At 47.7% G+C, this 13,445-nt stretch overlaps 1 protein-coding gene across 6 annotated transcripts in view; it reads left to right on the top strand.

Annotated features, from left to right (window-relative positions):
* Positions 1–13,445, top strand: part of NUP93 (nucleoporin 93) — a 119,007-nt gene that overhangs the window by 104,528 nt on the left and 1,034 nt on the right. For 5 of the 6 annotated variants that reach the window (XM_044911433.1, XM_044911434.1, XM_021705812.1 and 2 more), the window contains 12 exons: positions 805–962; positions 2,108–2,273; positions 2,542–2,635; positions 3,358–3,549; positions 4,128–4,254; positions 4,368–4,440; positions 4,731–4,775; positions 6,597–6,713; positions 7,488–7,606; positions 8,557–8,674; positions 9,104–9,187; positions 10,699–10,827. In XM_044911433.1, coding sequence (XP_044767368.1) covers positions 805–962; positions 2,108–2,273; positions 2,542–2,635; positions 3,358–3,549; positions 4,128–4,254; positions 4,368–4,440; positions 4,731–4,775; positions 6,597–6,713; positions 7,488–7,606; positions 8,557–8,674; positions 9,104–9,187; positions 10,699–10,827 — 1,422 coding nt within the window. The remainder of the gene's footprint in view (positions 1–804; positions 963–2,107; positions 2,274–2,541; positions 2,636–3,357; positions 3,550–4,127; positions 4,255–4,367; positions 4,441–4,730; positions 4,776–6,596; positions 6,714–7,487; positions 7,607–8,556; positions 8,675–9,103; positions 9,188–10,698; positions 10,828–13,445) is intronic. The other variant, XM_044911435.1, reaches the window with a different exon arrangement.

Consider the following 13,445-nt stretch of genomic DNA (forward strand, 5'->3'; position numbering starts at 1 on the left):
GATCCCGGGACTCCAGAATCATGACCTGAGCCGAAGGCAGTTGCTTAACCAACTGAGCCACCCAGGCGCCCTCGGATCTGGTTTTAGAAAAAGTCCTGTGGGGGGAAGGGTTGAGGGACCAAGAAAGGAAGTCTGAGACCCACCTCCTTGGAGGAGTTGGGGAGAAGTGGAGAGAAAAGTAATCACAGGTTGCCGTGCAGACGATGACAAAACCATTTTGAGGATAGATAAGCTCGAGTACAGGGAGACTGGGAATGGGGCTGCCTTCTCAGCTCCTTGGTGCCTAGCACTGTGTCCAAAACCAAGATAGTCAGTGGATGGACAACTGACGAATGAATGAGAGTGCCGGTATCCATTTGACTGGTCATTAATAGTGAACATTTTATAAACTCAAGTGCAATAATGATGGTCTCTTACTGCTCAGTAAACGTCTTCAGCCCTTGCTTTGCGGGGGTTGCAAGAATGAGTGTCTGTGAGTTGTCCCAGAACATGTCACCCAGATACTGGCTACTGGGATTCTACAGTGAACCCACATGCTGGCCATCAGTCACCTGGGGCACGTAGTGCTCTCGAGGAAAAACTCTAGAGCCAGACTGCATTTACCAGCTTTTGGACAAGTTACTTCACATCCCTTTCCCTCAGTTTCCTTGTTTGTAACACAGGGAGGAGGAGGCTATTAATGGTCCCCGCCTAACAGGGTTGTTGTGAAACTGAAGTGACTTTAATGTGAGGAGAGGTGAGTGCATCAGAAAGCCACCAGTTAGCTTTGTTTGCCTGTTTATTTGAGCATCTTTCCTCTTCTAGGATGGAGAGGTGGAAGGCCATCCTGTGTGGGCATTAATTTATTACTGCATGCGCTGTGGGGACCTGTTTGCCGCTTCACAGGTGGTTAACCGAGCCCAGCACCAGCTGGGAGAGTTTAAAACCTGGTTCCAGGAGTACATGAACAGCAAGGACAGAAGGTATGGTGAATTAGATGGTACATCCAGAAGAAGCCCCTTGGAATGAGCAGGGTGGCCTCCACTGGCATTGCCCTTTTACCCTGTGCATGGCTCAAAATAAGTTCCTGCCTGGAAAAAAAAATGAAGTTTAGAAAGCAAGTAGAACTGTCTTGGGAAGAGCAGTTGGGAACATTAAAAGAGCCCCGCTCTGATACTGCTGTCTGGACTTACATGTGTTTGTGTTTGGGGATTTTTCTGTACCGGTGGGAGGGGCTGTGGTTGGGAGCATGTTTTGACTTACTCTGTAAACCCCAGGCATCAAGGATGCTTTACAAAATGAAACTCTCTTGTATTCCACTTCATTTAACATTTGGTGCTTCTCCGTTTGGCCCACTATGAAAATGTTGTCACACACTTTGTAGCTCAAAGGCTAGAATGAAAAGTTAGTAATTTTGAAATGTAATCATTGAAACTAAGTGACGGGGTTTCTTTGTTTGCTTTTAGTTCTCTTCCATTAAGGAACTGCTTGGATTAATTTTTCTCTGGATTTTGTTAGTTAATGCAATTGGACTTAAGTTCTTATTCACTGAAACCCAGTTTAAATATACGTACATGTATCTGAAAGAAAAGGTGGTCACTCCATTTTCTCCTGTGGAGTGCTAGAGATACTTTTCAAGGCAGTTTTTTAGGTAGTGTGAATAATGTCATGTCCAGAGATCATCTTAAACCATAAGCCCCTGTCTTGCTCATAGTAGAGTAGGGTTCATGGCTTAGGAGACCCCGAGGCAAGGATTGGAGTGCAAGTAGCTTACATGTACAAGGCAGTGAGGGGGCCAGAGGGGAGCTAAGACAGGTAAGGGAAGGCTCACTCTGGTCCGTCATGGCTTGAGGACTGCTGGGGAGTGGGCTGGAGCGTTAATTCCCCAGCATTTCTGACCTGCCCCTGAAGGTCTTGACTGGAGGAAGCCGGTGGGCAGAGAGACGCAGGTGGCTGGTAGCTGCACGTCAGGTTAAAATGGTGGTACCCAGGGGATACGCTTGGGGACAGTGTCTGTGAAGGAAGCCTTCCTAACTCTGTTACGTGGTTGGGACCTGGGGTGCTTTCAAATGCCCTTGAGGGTCTTCAGTGTGTGTGTGTGTATCTGTGTGTTCCCTTGTGTCTTTAGGTTGTCTCCAGCCACGGAAAACAAGCTCCGACTGCATTACCGCAGGGCCCTCAGGAACAACACGGACCCCTACAAGCGGGCCGTGTACTGCATCATTGGCAGATGTGACATCACCGACAACCAGAGCGAAGTAGCTGACAAGACCGAGGACTACCTGTGGCTTAAGGCAGGCGCTGCTTCCTGTGCCCGAACAGGGCATTCACCCCTTCCCTCTGCTCGTGTGCTGCATGCAGCTTGTACCTGCTTAATGTGTGACGCCAGTAGGCGGCTAGGACTGGTACATTTCCTGTCTCCTGAGCCCGTTTTCTGTCGTGTGATTCCCCAGCAGTCACCACAGCCGTGAGCACGGCTCGAGCTGCCGAGCAACCACGGCTCTGCGTGCCTGGCTCGTGAAGTAGTTCGTACCAATGCGTGTGTTTCTCTTGGGGGTTTAGTTGAACCAAGTGTGTTTCGACGACGACGGCACCAGCTCCCCACAAGACAGGCTCACTCTTTCACAGTTCCAGAAGCAGTTGTTGGAAGACTATGGTAAGATATCCTAAACAGAGCCACCTTCTCTGTCTTGTCCCCCTAAGGTCACAGCTTAGCTTTCCTGTGGGAGAATCCTTCATCTCTGAACTCTGGGTCTTCGAAGCCTAACTCAACAAAACAGTGATTTTAAATTCAAGTAGAGGCCATGTGAGCTTCAGCAGTGTACGTGATTAACGTGGTCCTGTATTACAGTAAGCTCTTCTCCCTAGTTCTTTGAACTGCTCTGGTAGACTTTTGCTCAGGGAGAGACACAGCGAGGACTTGGCTATTACCTCCTTGTGGGTCTCGTAAGGACTGTACCTGAGCACAGATGGGGGTGTGTAAGAATTCTGGGAAGAAGAGATCCCAACGAGTGGTCAGCATTTGTTGAATTCACACACCTGGGAATCTGAGTGAACTGAAGCCTCTTTGAAATCTTCCTTCCTCTCCTTGTTGAGTGTTACCAGGGTGAAGGAGATAAACAGCCTCTTTTACGTAGCATTTTAAGGTCCTGAACTCTGTTCCTCTCCCCCCTAGTGCAGGCGGTCTGGGTTTACAGCACGACCCTACTTGCCAGTTGTGTTGTGAGGGCTGGACAAGGTTGTGGAGCCAGGTCGTGGTTCCCACGGCCGTCCACTGTGTCTGCCAGGGCCCCTTCGTCCCGTCAGCAAGGGCTTCGGCCTGGGGCCAGGGCTGCTGATCGTCCGACTCCTGAGTCAGCTTTGCCTCCTGTCCCCCAGGCGAGTCCCACTTCACGGTGAACCAGCAGCCCTTCCTCTACTTCCAAGTCCTTTTCCTGACGGCGCAGTTCGAAGCCGCCATTGCTTTCCTCTTCCGCATGGAGCGGCTGCGCTGCCACGCTGTCCACGTGGCGCTGGTGCTCTTTGAGCTGAAGCTGCTTTTAAAATCCTCAGGACAGAGTGCTCAGCTCCGTGAGTATTTGTCGGCATGGTGTCACCATAACACCCCCGCAGCGGGCAGCGGCGGACACATAGCTGCAGCCGGCAGGGATTTGAGCCAACGGTCCGAGTCCTTCTAAAGCGTTGTAGACAGCACTGTACAGAGACCCAGCCCCCGTGGCCAGTCAGACTGCCTGGAGAATGGAGCGGAAGAGGCGGTCCCTAGAGCCGGGAGTCGTGTTCCCATTACGGCCCTAACTGGAAACCCCAGCAGCCGCTTTCTGTGCATGCCCACCTGAGGTGGGAGAGTCAGAAGAGAGGCAGGAGATAAATGTGGACGAATGTCTGCAGATTCCTTAGCAGTGCAGCAGAACCGTCCCCGTGCACATGCCATAACCAGAGACCGGCGTCCTAGTAATTTACTACAAAACACTGTTTCCTCCACTCTACGTGGAAAGAAATGGAGGACGGGGTACTGAAGCTTAACGCAAATGTTGGCCAGGCTGCAAGAGTAGATGCTGCTGAGTCTTTGGATTCAGCTCCTGTAGACCCTGGTTGCCTGGGTCAGAGGGGCAGTGTGAGTGTGACCATTTCTTTCCCCCACGGTGCAGTCAGCCACGAGCCCGGCGACCCTCCCTGCATACGGCGGCTGAACTTTGTGCGACTACTCATGCTCTACACCCGCAAGTTTGAGTCTACAGACCCGAGGGAGGCGCTCCAGTACTTTTACTTCCTCAGGTAAAACTCTCTTTGGACCATTTACTTGCGCTGGTTTTGGTTTCTGCCACCCTGAGGACCATTAGGGGCCTCAAGGCCATGCCAGAAATCATATTGCTCTTGTCCCCTTCCAGGGACGAGAAAGATAGTCAAGGAGAAAACATGTTTTTGCGCTGCGTGAGTGAGCTTGTGATAGAAAGTCGAGAGGTGAGTCGGTCCCTCTTCTCTCCTCCCCCACCCTTGATTTGCACTGCGCACACCCGTGCTAACATGATACTGCGTGGTACCCCAACATTGCTGTGGTGGATATGGCCCGGGGGGGTTTCCGTTCTCTTGAGGTTTTTTTGTTTCTGAGAGTGAAAATACTGATTCAGTCTCACTGTGTCCTGGTTTATGTAATACTCTTTCCTGCCTCCCCTATTTTCTTCCCCTCTTTCATCTCCGCAGAATTGTGGCTTATGTCCAGTAAATTGAGTAAACTTTTTTTGTCTCCACAGTTCGATATGATTCTTGGGAAACTAGAGAATGATGGAAGTAGAAAGGTGGGTTAAATGCACCTCTCGTGATGTGTTAGTTTGCAGTTGGGGTTGTATAATTGTCAAAAGAATGTAGTTAGACTTTAGGATTCAAGGTGACAAAGATGCAGATCTGAATGAAATTACATAGTTTAAAAAACAGAATGAAAATCTCAGGCCACAAATAATGCCCTTGATTTTAACACACATTTATATTTCTCTCTCTTTTTTTTTTTAATATTTTATTTATTTATTTGAGAGAGAGAATGAGATAGAGAGAGAGAGCACGAGAAGGGGGAGGGTCAGAGGGAGAAGCAGACTCCCCGCCGAGCGGGGAGCCCGACGCGGGACTCGATCCCGGGACTCCAGGATCATGACCTGAGCCGAAGGCAGTCGCTTAACCAACTGAGCCACCCAGGCGCCCAACACACATTTATATTTCTCTTTAAAATGTGTCAGTCTATGATGAGATAGCTTTTTTATCTTTAGTAATCTCTACACCCAATGTAGGGCTCGAACTCATGACCCCAAGATCAAGAATCACACACTCTTCTGACTGAGCCATCCAGGTGCCCCGATTAGATAGCTTTTTTATTATGTCCAGAGGACTCTTCATGACTGCCATTTTTTGAGCTGAGAAGGCCACATTTCTGCTATTCTTGGCTCAGAAAATAGGCAAGGAAAGAAACTGTTCAGTCCACCTACTCTCCCCAGATAGAAAAGTTAGCAATATGCTTGACCTCTCTCAGCAGGTAGTTTGTGAGGGCTCAGAACCTCGCACTGCCCCCAGAGATGCAGCTGTGCCGTGAGCCTTAGTGATTCCCCGAGCCCCGACACCGCATGGGGAGGCCTAGCAGAGGGGCGGAGGCCTGGGTGTCTGAAACCAGTCCTGACCCCCCTCGGGCACTCTCCCTGTGGCCTTGGGGAGTCCCCTGCCTCTCTCAGGGACTCACTTTCCTCACTGGTATAAACGGGTGGCTTGGACCCAGCAATCTCAAGATGAGCTCACAGGGCTCACACTCTCCGGCTCAGAAGAAAGGCCAGTGACCGTGCTAGTGATGATGGCCATGCTTCTTGAGCAGTGACATTTGCCAGCCACTGGGCTGAATGCTGTACAGGTGGTTTCTAATTTAACCACCACAATAATCCAACAAGGTGCTTTTCAAGTGAGGAAATGGAGGCAAGAGAGGTTCTTTTCCTTAGGATCACACAGCTGGTAAGAGAGGGAACTGGAATTTGACCCTGGAGCCCATGGTCTTCACTCTTGTCCTTTGCTGCCTCTGGGGTGGCAGGAGCAGGCTGCCCTAGCTCTTCTGTGCTTCCTAAGGCCTCTTACACGCTCTTGACCATTGGTTGCTGGTGATTGTGGATGGTGATTTAAAAAAAAATATCCTACACCCCTTGCCGTATATTTTTTCAGCACTGAGTTTCTTTTGCCATCTGTCTTAGAAAGCAAATCCAAAATCTTTCCGATATTTTCTCTGAGCCTCCCTGAGTTTTCCACCTAGTGCCTATTCATCAGCAAATGTAAGATCATTGGCTATTGCACCTACCCTCTGGATCATTTTGGACAATTAGCAAGCACAGATAGATGTCTTATTGCTGGCTCCTCTGTGCCGCCCGTGAGTCTCCTTCCTCATGTGTCGTTTCCTTGGCCCCTTTCATATGTTTAATAGGACCTTACATCTTCAAGAAAGCCAGAGTATAGCTGATGATATATATGCATTGCCCAGGGCGAACATTTTCAGTGAAAGTAGTTTTCAGATTCCAACTGCTTCTCTGTGTTTAAAATAACAGCTCTGTGCACCCGTCTCTCTCCTCCTCTCCCTCCGTAATTTGTCTTGTCAGCCTGGAGTCATAGATAAGTTTACTAGTGACACAAAGCCTATTATCAACAAAGTTGCTTCCGTGGCAGAAAATAAAGGCCTGTTTGAAGAAGCAGCAAAGCTCTATGACCTTGCCAAGGTAAAATGTGCCCTTTTCCTTCTCCTTACTTAACAGATCTGCCGGCCTTTTGGCATTAAATGCACAACCGTTTTGATGACGCCACTGCTGTACCACTCTCCTGCTAAGCCTCCTAGTGCTTAGGCAGCTAATGATCCGGTCAGGGTGAAATTCCCATTTTACAGAATTATTTCTGCCCATAAGGTATTTCTGGCCAAACAGGAGTAACATATTGCAAGGATATCCTGCAGGCATTGAGCTCTCGTCTCACTTGGCAGCAGAATAAACGTCCATCACGTTTCGATAGTGAAACTTTGGGTGAAAATGCCTTCCTGCTTACCCTTCTGGTAGCCACAGACATGCTGGTGAGCCCTGTATGTTAGGGAAGGGAATGACAGCTGAGGCATTTTGAGAGAACTAGAATAAGTATTTCCACATAAGAACATATGGTGACTGCTGATCATTGTGTGGCCTAAAAAAGAATATGTTCTTTTTTTTTAATAAACTGAGAAAAGTAGGCCAAAAGGAGGTTTATAATTCATTTTCTTAAATTTAAAGATGTTTTGATTGGCTTCTTATTTCTAATTAAGATGTAGAAAAATGTACAAACATGAAGTGTACAGCTTGGCAAATTTTCCGAGGGTGTATATCTGTGACCGTCATCCAGATCAAGATACAGAACCATTTTTATCCATCATCTCAGAAAATTCCCTCTTTGGGTTATTTTGTTTTTCCTTTTCTCTTTTCCTGATTATTTCATCGATTCCTTCCTTAATTTTAAAAACAATTGAACAGAATGCTGACAAGGTGCTGGAGCTAATGAACAAGCTACTCAGCCCTGTCGTCCCCCAGATCAGCGCACCACAGTCCAACAAGGAGAGGCTGAAGAACATGGCGCTCTCCATCGCGGAACGGTAAGGCTGAGAGCTGGCTCCGAGGCTCTGCGGGGGCCCAGCGCCAGCACCAGGCCGCCAGTGCCCGCCAAGTGCACCTTCCGCTTCACTAGTCACATCAAGTAGTCTCCCAGAGACTCCCCATCCCTCCAGTACTGTTGAGAGTTCCTGTGTCCCCACGTACCAATACTTGGTACTATCAGACTTTCAGAGTTGCGCTAGAAGGCAGGGTATGAAACTGTATCTCAACATTCTAATCCTGCACGTTGGGTTTAATTCTAGGCATTGTATTCCTCTATATACTGTTTAATTCTAGGCATTGTATTCCTCTATATACTGTTTAATTCTAGGCATTGTATTCCTCTATATACTGTTAGCAGCCGTCTCCAAGACATTTTGGAACAAAGCTAGTGATGGCTAGATGGGGGAATTCTTAGAGGGGTAGTGGCCAGTGTTTAAGAATCTACCTTCCTTCCTCGGTGAGATAACTGAGTTATCAGACTTTAACTGATGGAACTCCCAGGCTGAGGCAACAGTCATTACTTTTTGTGCCCTCTACAGATACTCCTAGTAAAGTGACCCAGAGAAAACTAGGTTGGAGATGCTTTCCTGGGGTAGCACAGAAGAACACTCCTTAGCAGACAGTCCATTTAGCAGACAGTCCCCAGTGGTGGCTGCCGGGCTTTTGGTCCATCAGAACCTTTCACCCTTCCTGGAGATTTGGATGCTTGAGATGGTGGCTGAGGCTAGAGAAGCGTTGCTTCATGCAAAATGTTTACAGATGGATTCATAGCAAATCCACCATTAATTTCTTGGCCATTTGAAAAGAAACACTACTTTTCACTCCTTCATTCACCTCCCCTGGAGATTTCAAGAGATTCTGACATTTTTCAAATGCTATTCTAAAGTTACAGGTTGCACAGAAATTCCATAATTACCCTGTCCCCCCTTCCCTCTTTTTTGTCCTTCAGGTATAGGGCTCAGGGAATCAGTGCAAATAAATTTGTGGACTCCACATTCTATCTTCTGTTGGACTTGATCACCTTTTTTGATGAGTATCACAGTGGTCATATCGACAGAGCCTTTGATGTAAGTTTCAAGAGGGGTGTTTGAAGTGCGGGTTAATGTATGCCCTTGGAAGTTCAAAACACTTAAAACAAAGCAAATGTTACCACATTCTTTGCCTGTTAAGCAAAGAAGACAAGCATGATCCTAGGAGTTGAAAGGGGATTTCTGTGTTGCTCTTTTTTCTTCTTTTTCTCCCCTATTCCTTTCCCCATTAGTCTGAAAACTGGAGGTTGTTCAAAGTAACTTGAAATCTCGGAATTTTATAATTGCCTCAGAAAATGAGGTTAGGAATTAAGTTAGCAAATTAGAGTCAAAGCCTCTGTGTATATGAGGGAGCAGCATTTTCTATTAAGAAGCCCTTTATAACATGTTAGATGCTGTCTGTCTAAGGAGATGAAATGACTATGATGGTTGTATCATATGGGGCTGCTGGGGTTTTGTTTTAAACAGATAATTGATCGTTTGAAGCTGGTGCCCCTGAATCAGGAAAGTGTGGAAGAGAGAGTGGCTGCCTTCAGAAATTTCAGTGATGAAGTGAGTCCTTTTCTTTCTGCGTTATGAAATTTTTTTTCCCCACTTCTGCTGAAAGCTTTTGTTTTAATGTAGCTGATAACGGTAAGAGTCCTTGTACAGTAACCACCCAGACTGAGTTTTCTAAGGTGAGTCCAATTTCAGATATCTGGGTTGGTTTTTCTGTGAGTACACCTATCCCCATCAGATTATTGTCCAAATTCCTGACTCAAAAAACAGTCGCTTTAGTGATTACATTTTCTTGGGGGAACAGATTTCTGGTTGATCTGTGAGGTCTGGTTTAATTCTGTGTTATCTCCTTATTCTAGAGGGTGTCTTAGTGCTTAATTCTGATCTTCTTTAAGTAGTTCCCTTGAGTGTCTGAAACATGTACCATGATGTACTTCCTTCCTTCCCTTCTCTGAACTGTTTTGTCTTGAGAAGGAGAGCAGTGACCATGGACTCAGTTATCATGAGCCCATGACCCTCCGAGCCACTGTCTCTCTGAAGGGTTTCTAGCATGTTGCCACCATCTAGCCCAAGGGTACTCAGTTGGGCTGTACACTGGATTACCAGGAGAGCTTTAAAAAATCTTCATACCCAGGTCCTACCCCCAGAAATTGTGGTTTCTCTGATCTAGACTGGCCTCTACATGCAGTTCGGGTAAAACTCTTCTTTAGAACCACGGACACCCCAAGGCCAGCTGTCTGGCTCTGGGGTGTCACGAACAGTGTTTCCATTTAAAGCTGTTACTCCTTAAGCAAATACCTTTTATGAAAACATGTTTCTGTTCTAGAGGAAGAAGGGAGGCCAGCTTCTGTACACGTTGCCTGCTGTGGTACTCCCAGTTTAGAAGGTCTTACCCCTTGCCCACCTGCCCTTCATACCTGGTATCAGTTCCATCCCAGCCCCTTGCCCTTTTGTTGTTTCTTGCCTTCTCCGGGATGGATTGTTCACTGCGTTAGGGACTGAAGTGGTGCACCTGCCCTGCCCTTGTAGGCACTCCCGAGGACTCTGCCAGGGCTGTGCATGCACAATGGAGACAGTCGGGCAGGTCTAAGCGGGCAGTGGTGGGGACTGGAGAACTAGTGTGTGCCTCCCTACCTGCTGACATTGAAATCCACATGCCTTTGCTCATCACTCTGCTGGCCAGTCCAAGCGTACATAGTGGCCAGATACGGTCAACATGCATTTGGCTCACTGCCCCCACTTAGGAGGGGTGGCATAAAGAAAGGAACAGAAGAGTGCCCCACCTCACCGGAGCAGCATTGCCTGGGCTTTGCTCTCACGCTTGACATTTTGGTGCCATTGGCTACTTTTTGGTGACCCTGTAGTTCTCTACCTGGCAGCTGTGGGAAGTGGTGTGCCCAGGCCTGCCTGGAGCGTGCCCCACCCCACCCCCCAACACACACACACACACCCCACCCCACCCCCAACACACACACACACACACACACACACACACACACACACGCTTGTTGTCAGCCCCAGGACTTGGTTCTTTTTCCTTACTTCATGTGTTTTTCTCTGCGCAGATCAGGCACAACCTCTCAGAAGTGCTTCTCGCCACCATGAACATCTTATTCACACAATTTAAGAGGCTTAAGGGGACAAGTCCATCCTCAGCATCCAGGCCCCAGCGAGTCATCGAGGACCGTGACTCTGTAAGATCCCAGCATTGGCCAGAACCATCGCTGAGAACCACCTCTCTGGTCTGCCTTCTGTGCCACCTCATGAGACCCCTGCTCCTGACCCCAAATGCTCTTTTTCCTTACGCTTAGCAGCTGGGTAAACCCTGTGTCAGGAGTCTCTCAGAAGAAATTGAACATTAATGGTATTGCCGCTCTTCTCAGGCTTAAAAAAAAAAAAAAGTGAAGTCTGTCAATATAATTTTTTTTTTTTAAGAGAGCATACTCAAGCCATGGCTTGGGGGAGGGGAGAAGGGGGTAGAGGGAGAGAGAGAATCTTAAACAGGCTGAACGCTCAGCGTGGAGCCCAACGTGGAGCTCAAGCTCACGACCCTGAGATCCTGACCTGAGCCGAAATCAACCAACTGAGCCACCCAAGCGCCCCATGCAAATACCACCTTTTAAAAGAATCAAACAGAATACCAATTTGTAGTGATTCCATAGGAATGTCCTATGCATTTTATTTATTTTTTTTTTAAAGATTTTATTTATTTATTTGACAGAGAGACAGCTAGAGAGGGAACACAGGCAGATAGAGTGGGAGAGGGAGAAGCAGGCTCCCCACCAAGCAGGGAGCCTGATGCGGTACGCCCAAAGACTGAGCCACCCAGATGCCCCTGTCCTATGCATTTTATTTTATTTTATTTTTATTTTTTTTTTTTTAAAGATTTTATTTATTTATATGACAGAGAGAATGAGAGAGAGAGCACATGAGAGGGGGGAGGGTCAGAGGGAGAAGCAGACTCCCCGCTGAGCAGGGAGCCCGATGTGGGACTCGATCCCGGGACTCCAGGATCATGACCTGAGCCGAAGGCAGTCGCTTAACCAACTGAGCCACCCAGGCGCCCTGTCCTATGCATTTTAAAATGAAAAGGTTATTTATGAGTCTGAGCACTTTCAGCAGAACCATAAGTACTTTTGGTCAACACGTGAATTCGATGCAAACCCTTGTTTCTATTCTCATCTGAGCCTCACAGTGACCCCAGAGAGGTCCCTGTGGCAGTCATTGTTAATCCCCATTTTACAGCTGAGGGAACTGAGGCCCAGAGTCAGGAAGCAGTGTGCTTTTGTGGGCCCCTCAGGGGGAGGTGAAGGAGCCGTGTCTGAAAGTGTCCCTTTCCGCTGCTTGTGGGGCCTCCCTCCAGCATTGTGTGGGTCAAGCCAAGTCTGGGTAGAGGCCTGGGACTCACAGGGCATATATTGTCCAGTTGATTTGACAAAAGGGCAAAGGTGTTTGACCCAATTAAGAGTACCTTCCCCTTGACTTCCCCATGTAGTCTTCTGCCTCCAAGGGTGTCTGGGCTCTCAGCTGTGACCCCACAGGCACTTCCTGACAGAACTGCTGTGTAATGAATGATGGTGGAACTTTTCATCTGCAGCAGCGTAGAGAGCGATGCTTGGACTGGTCCCCTGGTGGTAGGCCCATCCGTGTGTGCCCCCGAGGCAGCCTCTGGTCTCCCGTCCACCCTGGGACAGGCAAGAGCCTGAAGCACATAAAAAGTAAATGTCAGGGGGCGCCTGGGTGGCTCAGCTGGTTAAGCAACTGCCTTCAGCTCAGGTCATGATCCTGGAGTCCCGGGATCGAGTCCCGCATCGGGATCCCTGCTCAGCGGGGAGTCTGCTTCTCCCTCTGACCCTCCCCCCTCTCATGCTCTCTGTCTCCCATTCTCTCTCTCAGATAAATAAATAAAATCTTTTAAAAAAAAAAAAAAAAAAAGTAAATGTCAGGAGATATGCCAGCGGTGGGCTCACCATGTCTGGGCCTTGGCAGGCAAGTGGTGAAGTGGTGGATGTTTCTGGTGCTCTGTGTGCTGCTCACAGGCCAGAGGAGGGCTTTCCCGCAGAGTAGAGCCATGGCCTGGCAGGCCCTTGTCCCACATTTGAAGGGAACTGTTGCAAGACTAGCTGAACTCATATTCTGTGTGTCTTAAGCTCTCTTTTTTAGGCACTTCGTTTTTAAATATCACGAATAAAGCCATTCTGTCTTCCTCTCACCCACTACTCCTTTTTTTATGAAAAATAGGGATGGGTAGGGTCAAGGAGAGACTTCTGTGTAAAAGCTGCCTGCCCAAGGAGTGGCTTCATGGTTTAAAGTGCAGTGCTGCCCACTAAGGGGATGAGCCCCTTTGCCTGAACACCCCTAAAGTGTATGTAAATAGCTTTAAATCAGGTATGAAAGCCCATGTACTTTTATATACTTTTAAAGAAAATCTAATGGCTGCTCTCATAAAGTAAACATTTCTTTTGGTTTGGACATTAATTAGGACATATACTTGCCAGTTTATTTCACCTATCAAGTAAAAATCCCTTGGCTTTCAGTTTTCTTGAATGGTCCTTAGGAAGCCTAGTAAGTGACCCTTGGGTTTTCCTTAAAAGTCTTGTTACTGGTCTAAAAGATGTTTGTAGACCTTCCCTTTCTATTCCAGATACAGTTTCCTTTCTTGCTGCTATAAGCACCCAACACGTCTCAACACGAGGCAACCTGAAGCTATTCTTCTAAGTTTCTTTATTCCAGATTTAGTAATTTATCACCTGGAAATCGGAGTGAAAGTTGTTCCTTTTTTTTTTTTTTCCTGTTACTGGAATCGCCTGAA

The sequence above is a fragment of the Neomonachus schauinslandi genome, chromosome 16, assembly GCF_002201575.2.
Source record: "Neomonachus schauinslandi chromosome 16, ASM220157v2, whole genome shotgun sequence".
Classification (NCBI taxonomy): domain Eukaryota; kingdom Metazoa; phylum Chordata; class Mammalia; order Carnivora; family Phocidae; genus Neomonachus; species Neomonachus schauinslandi.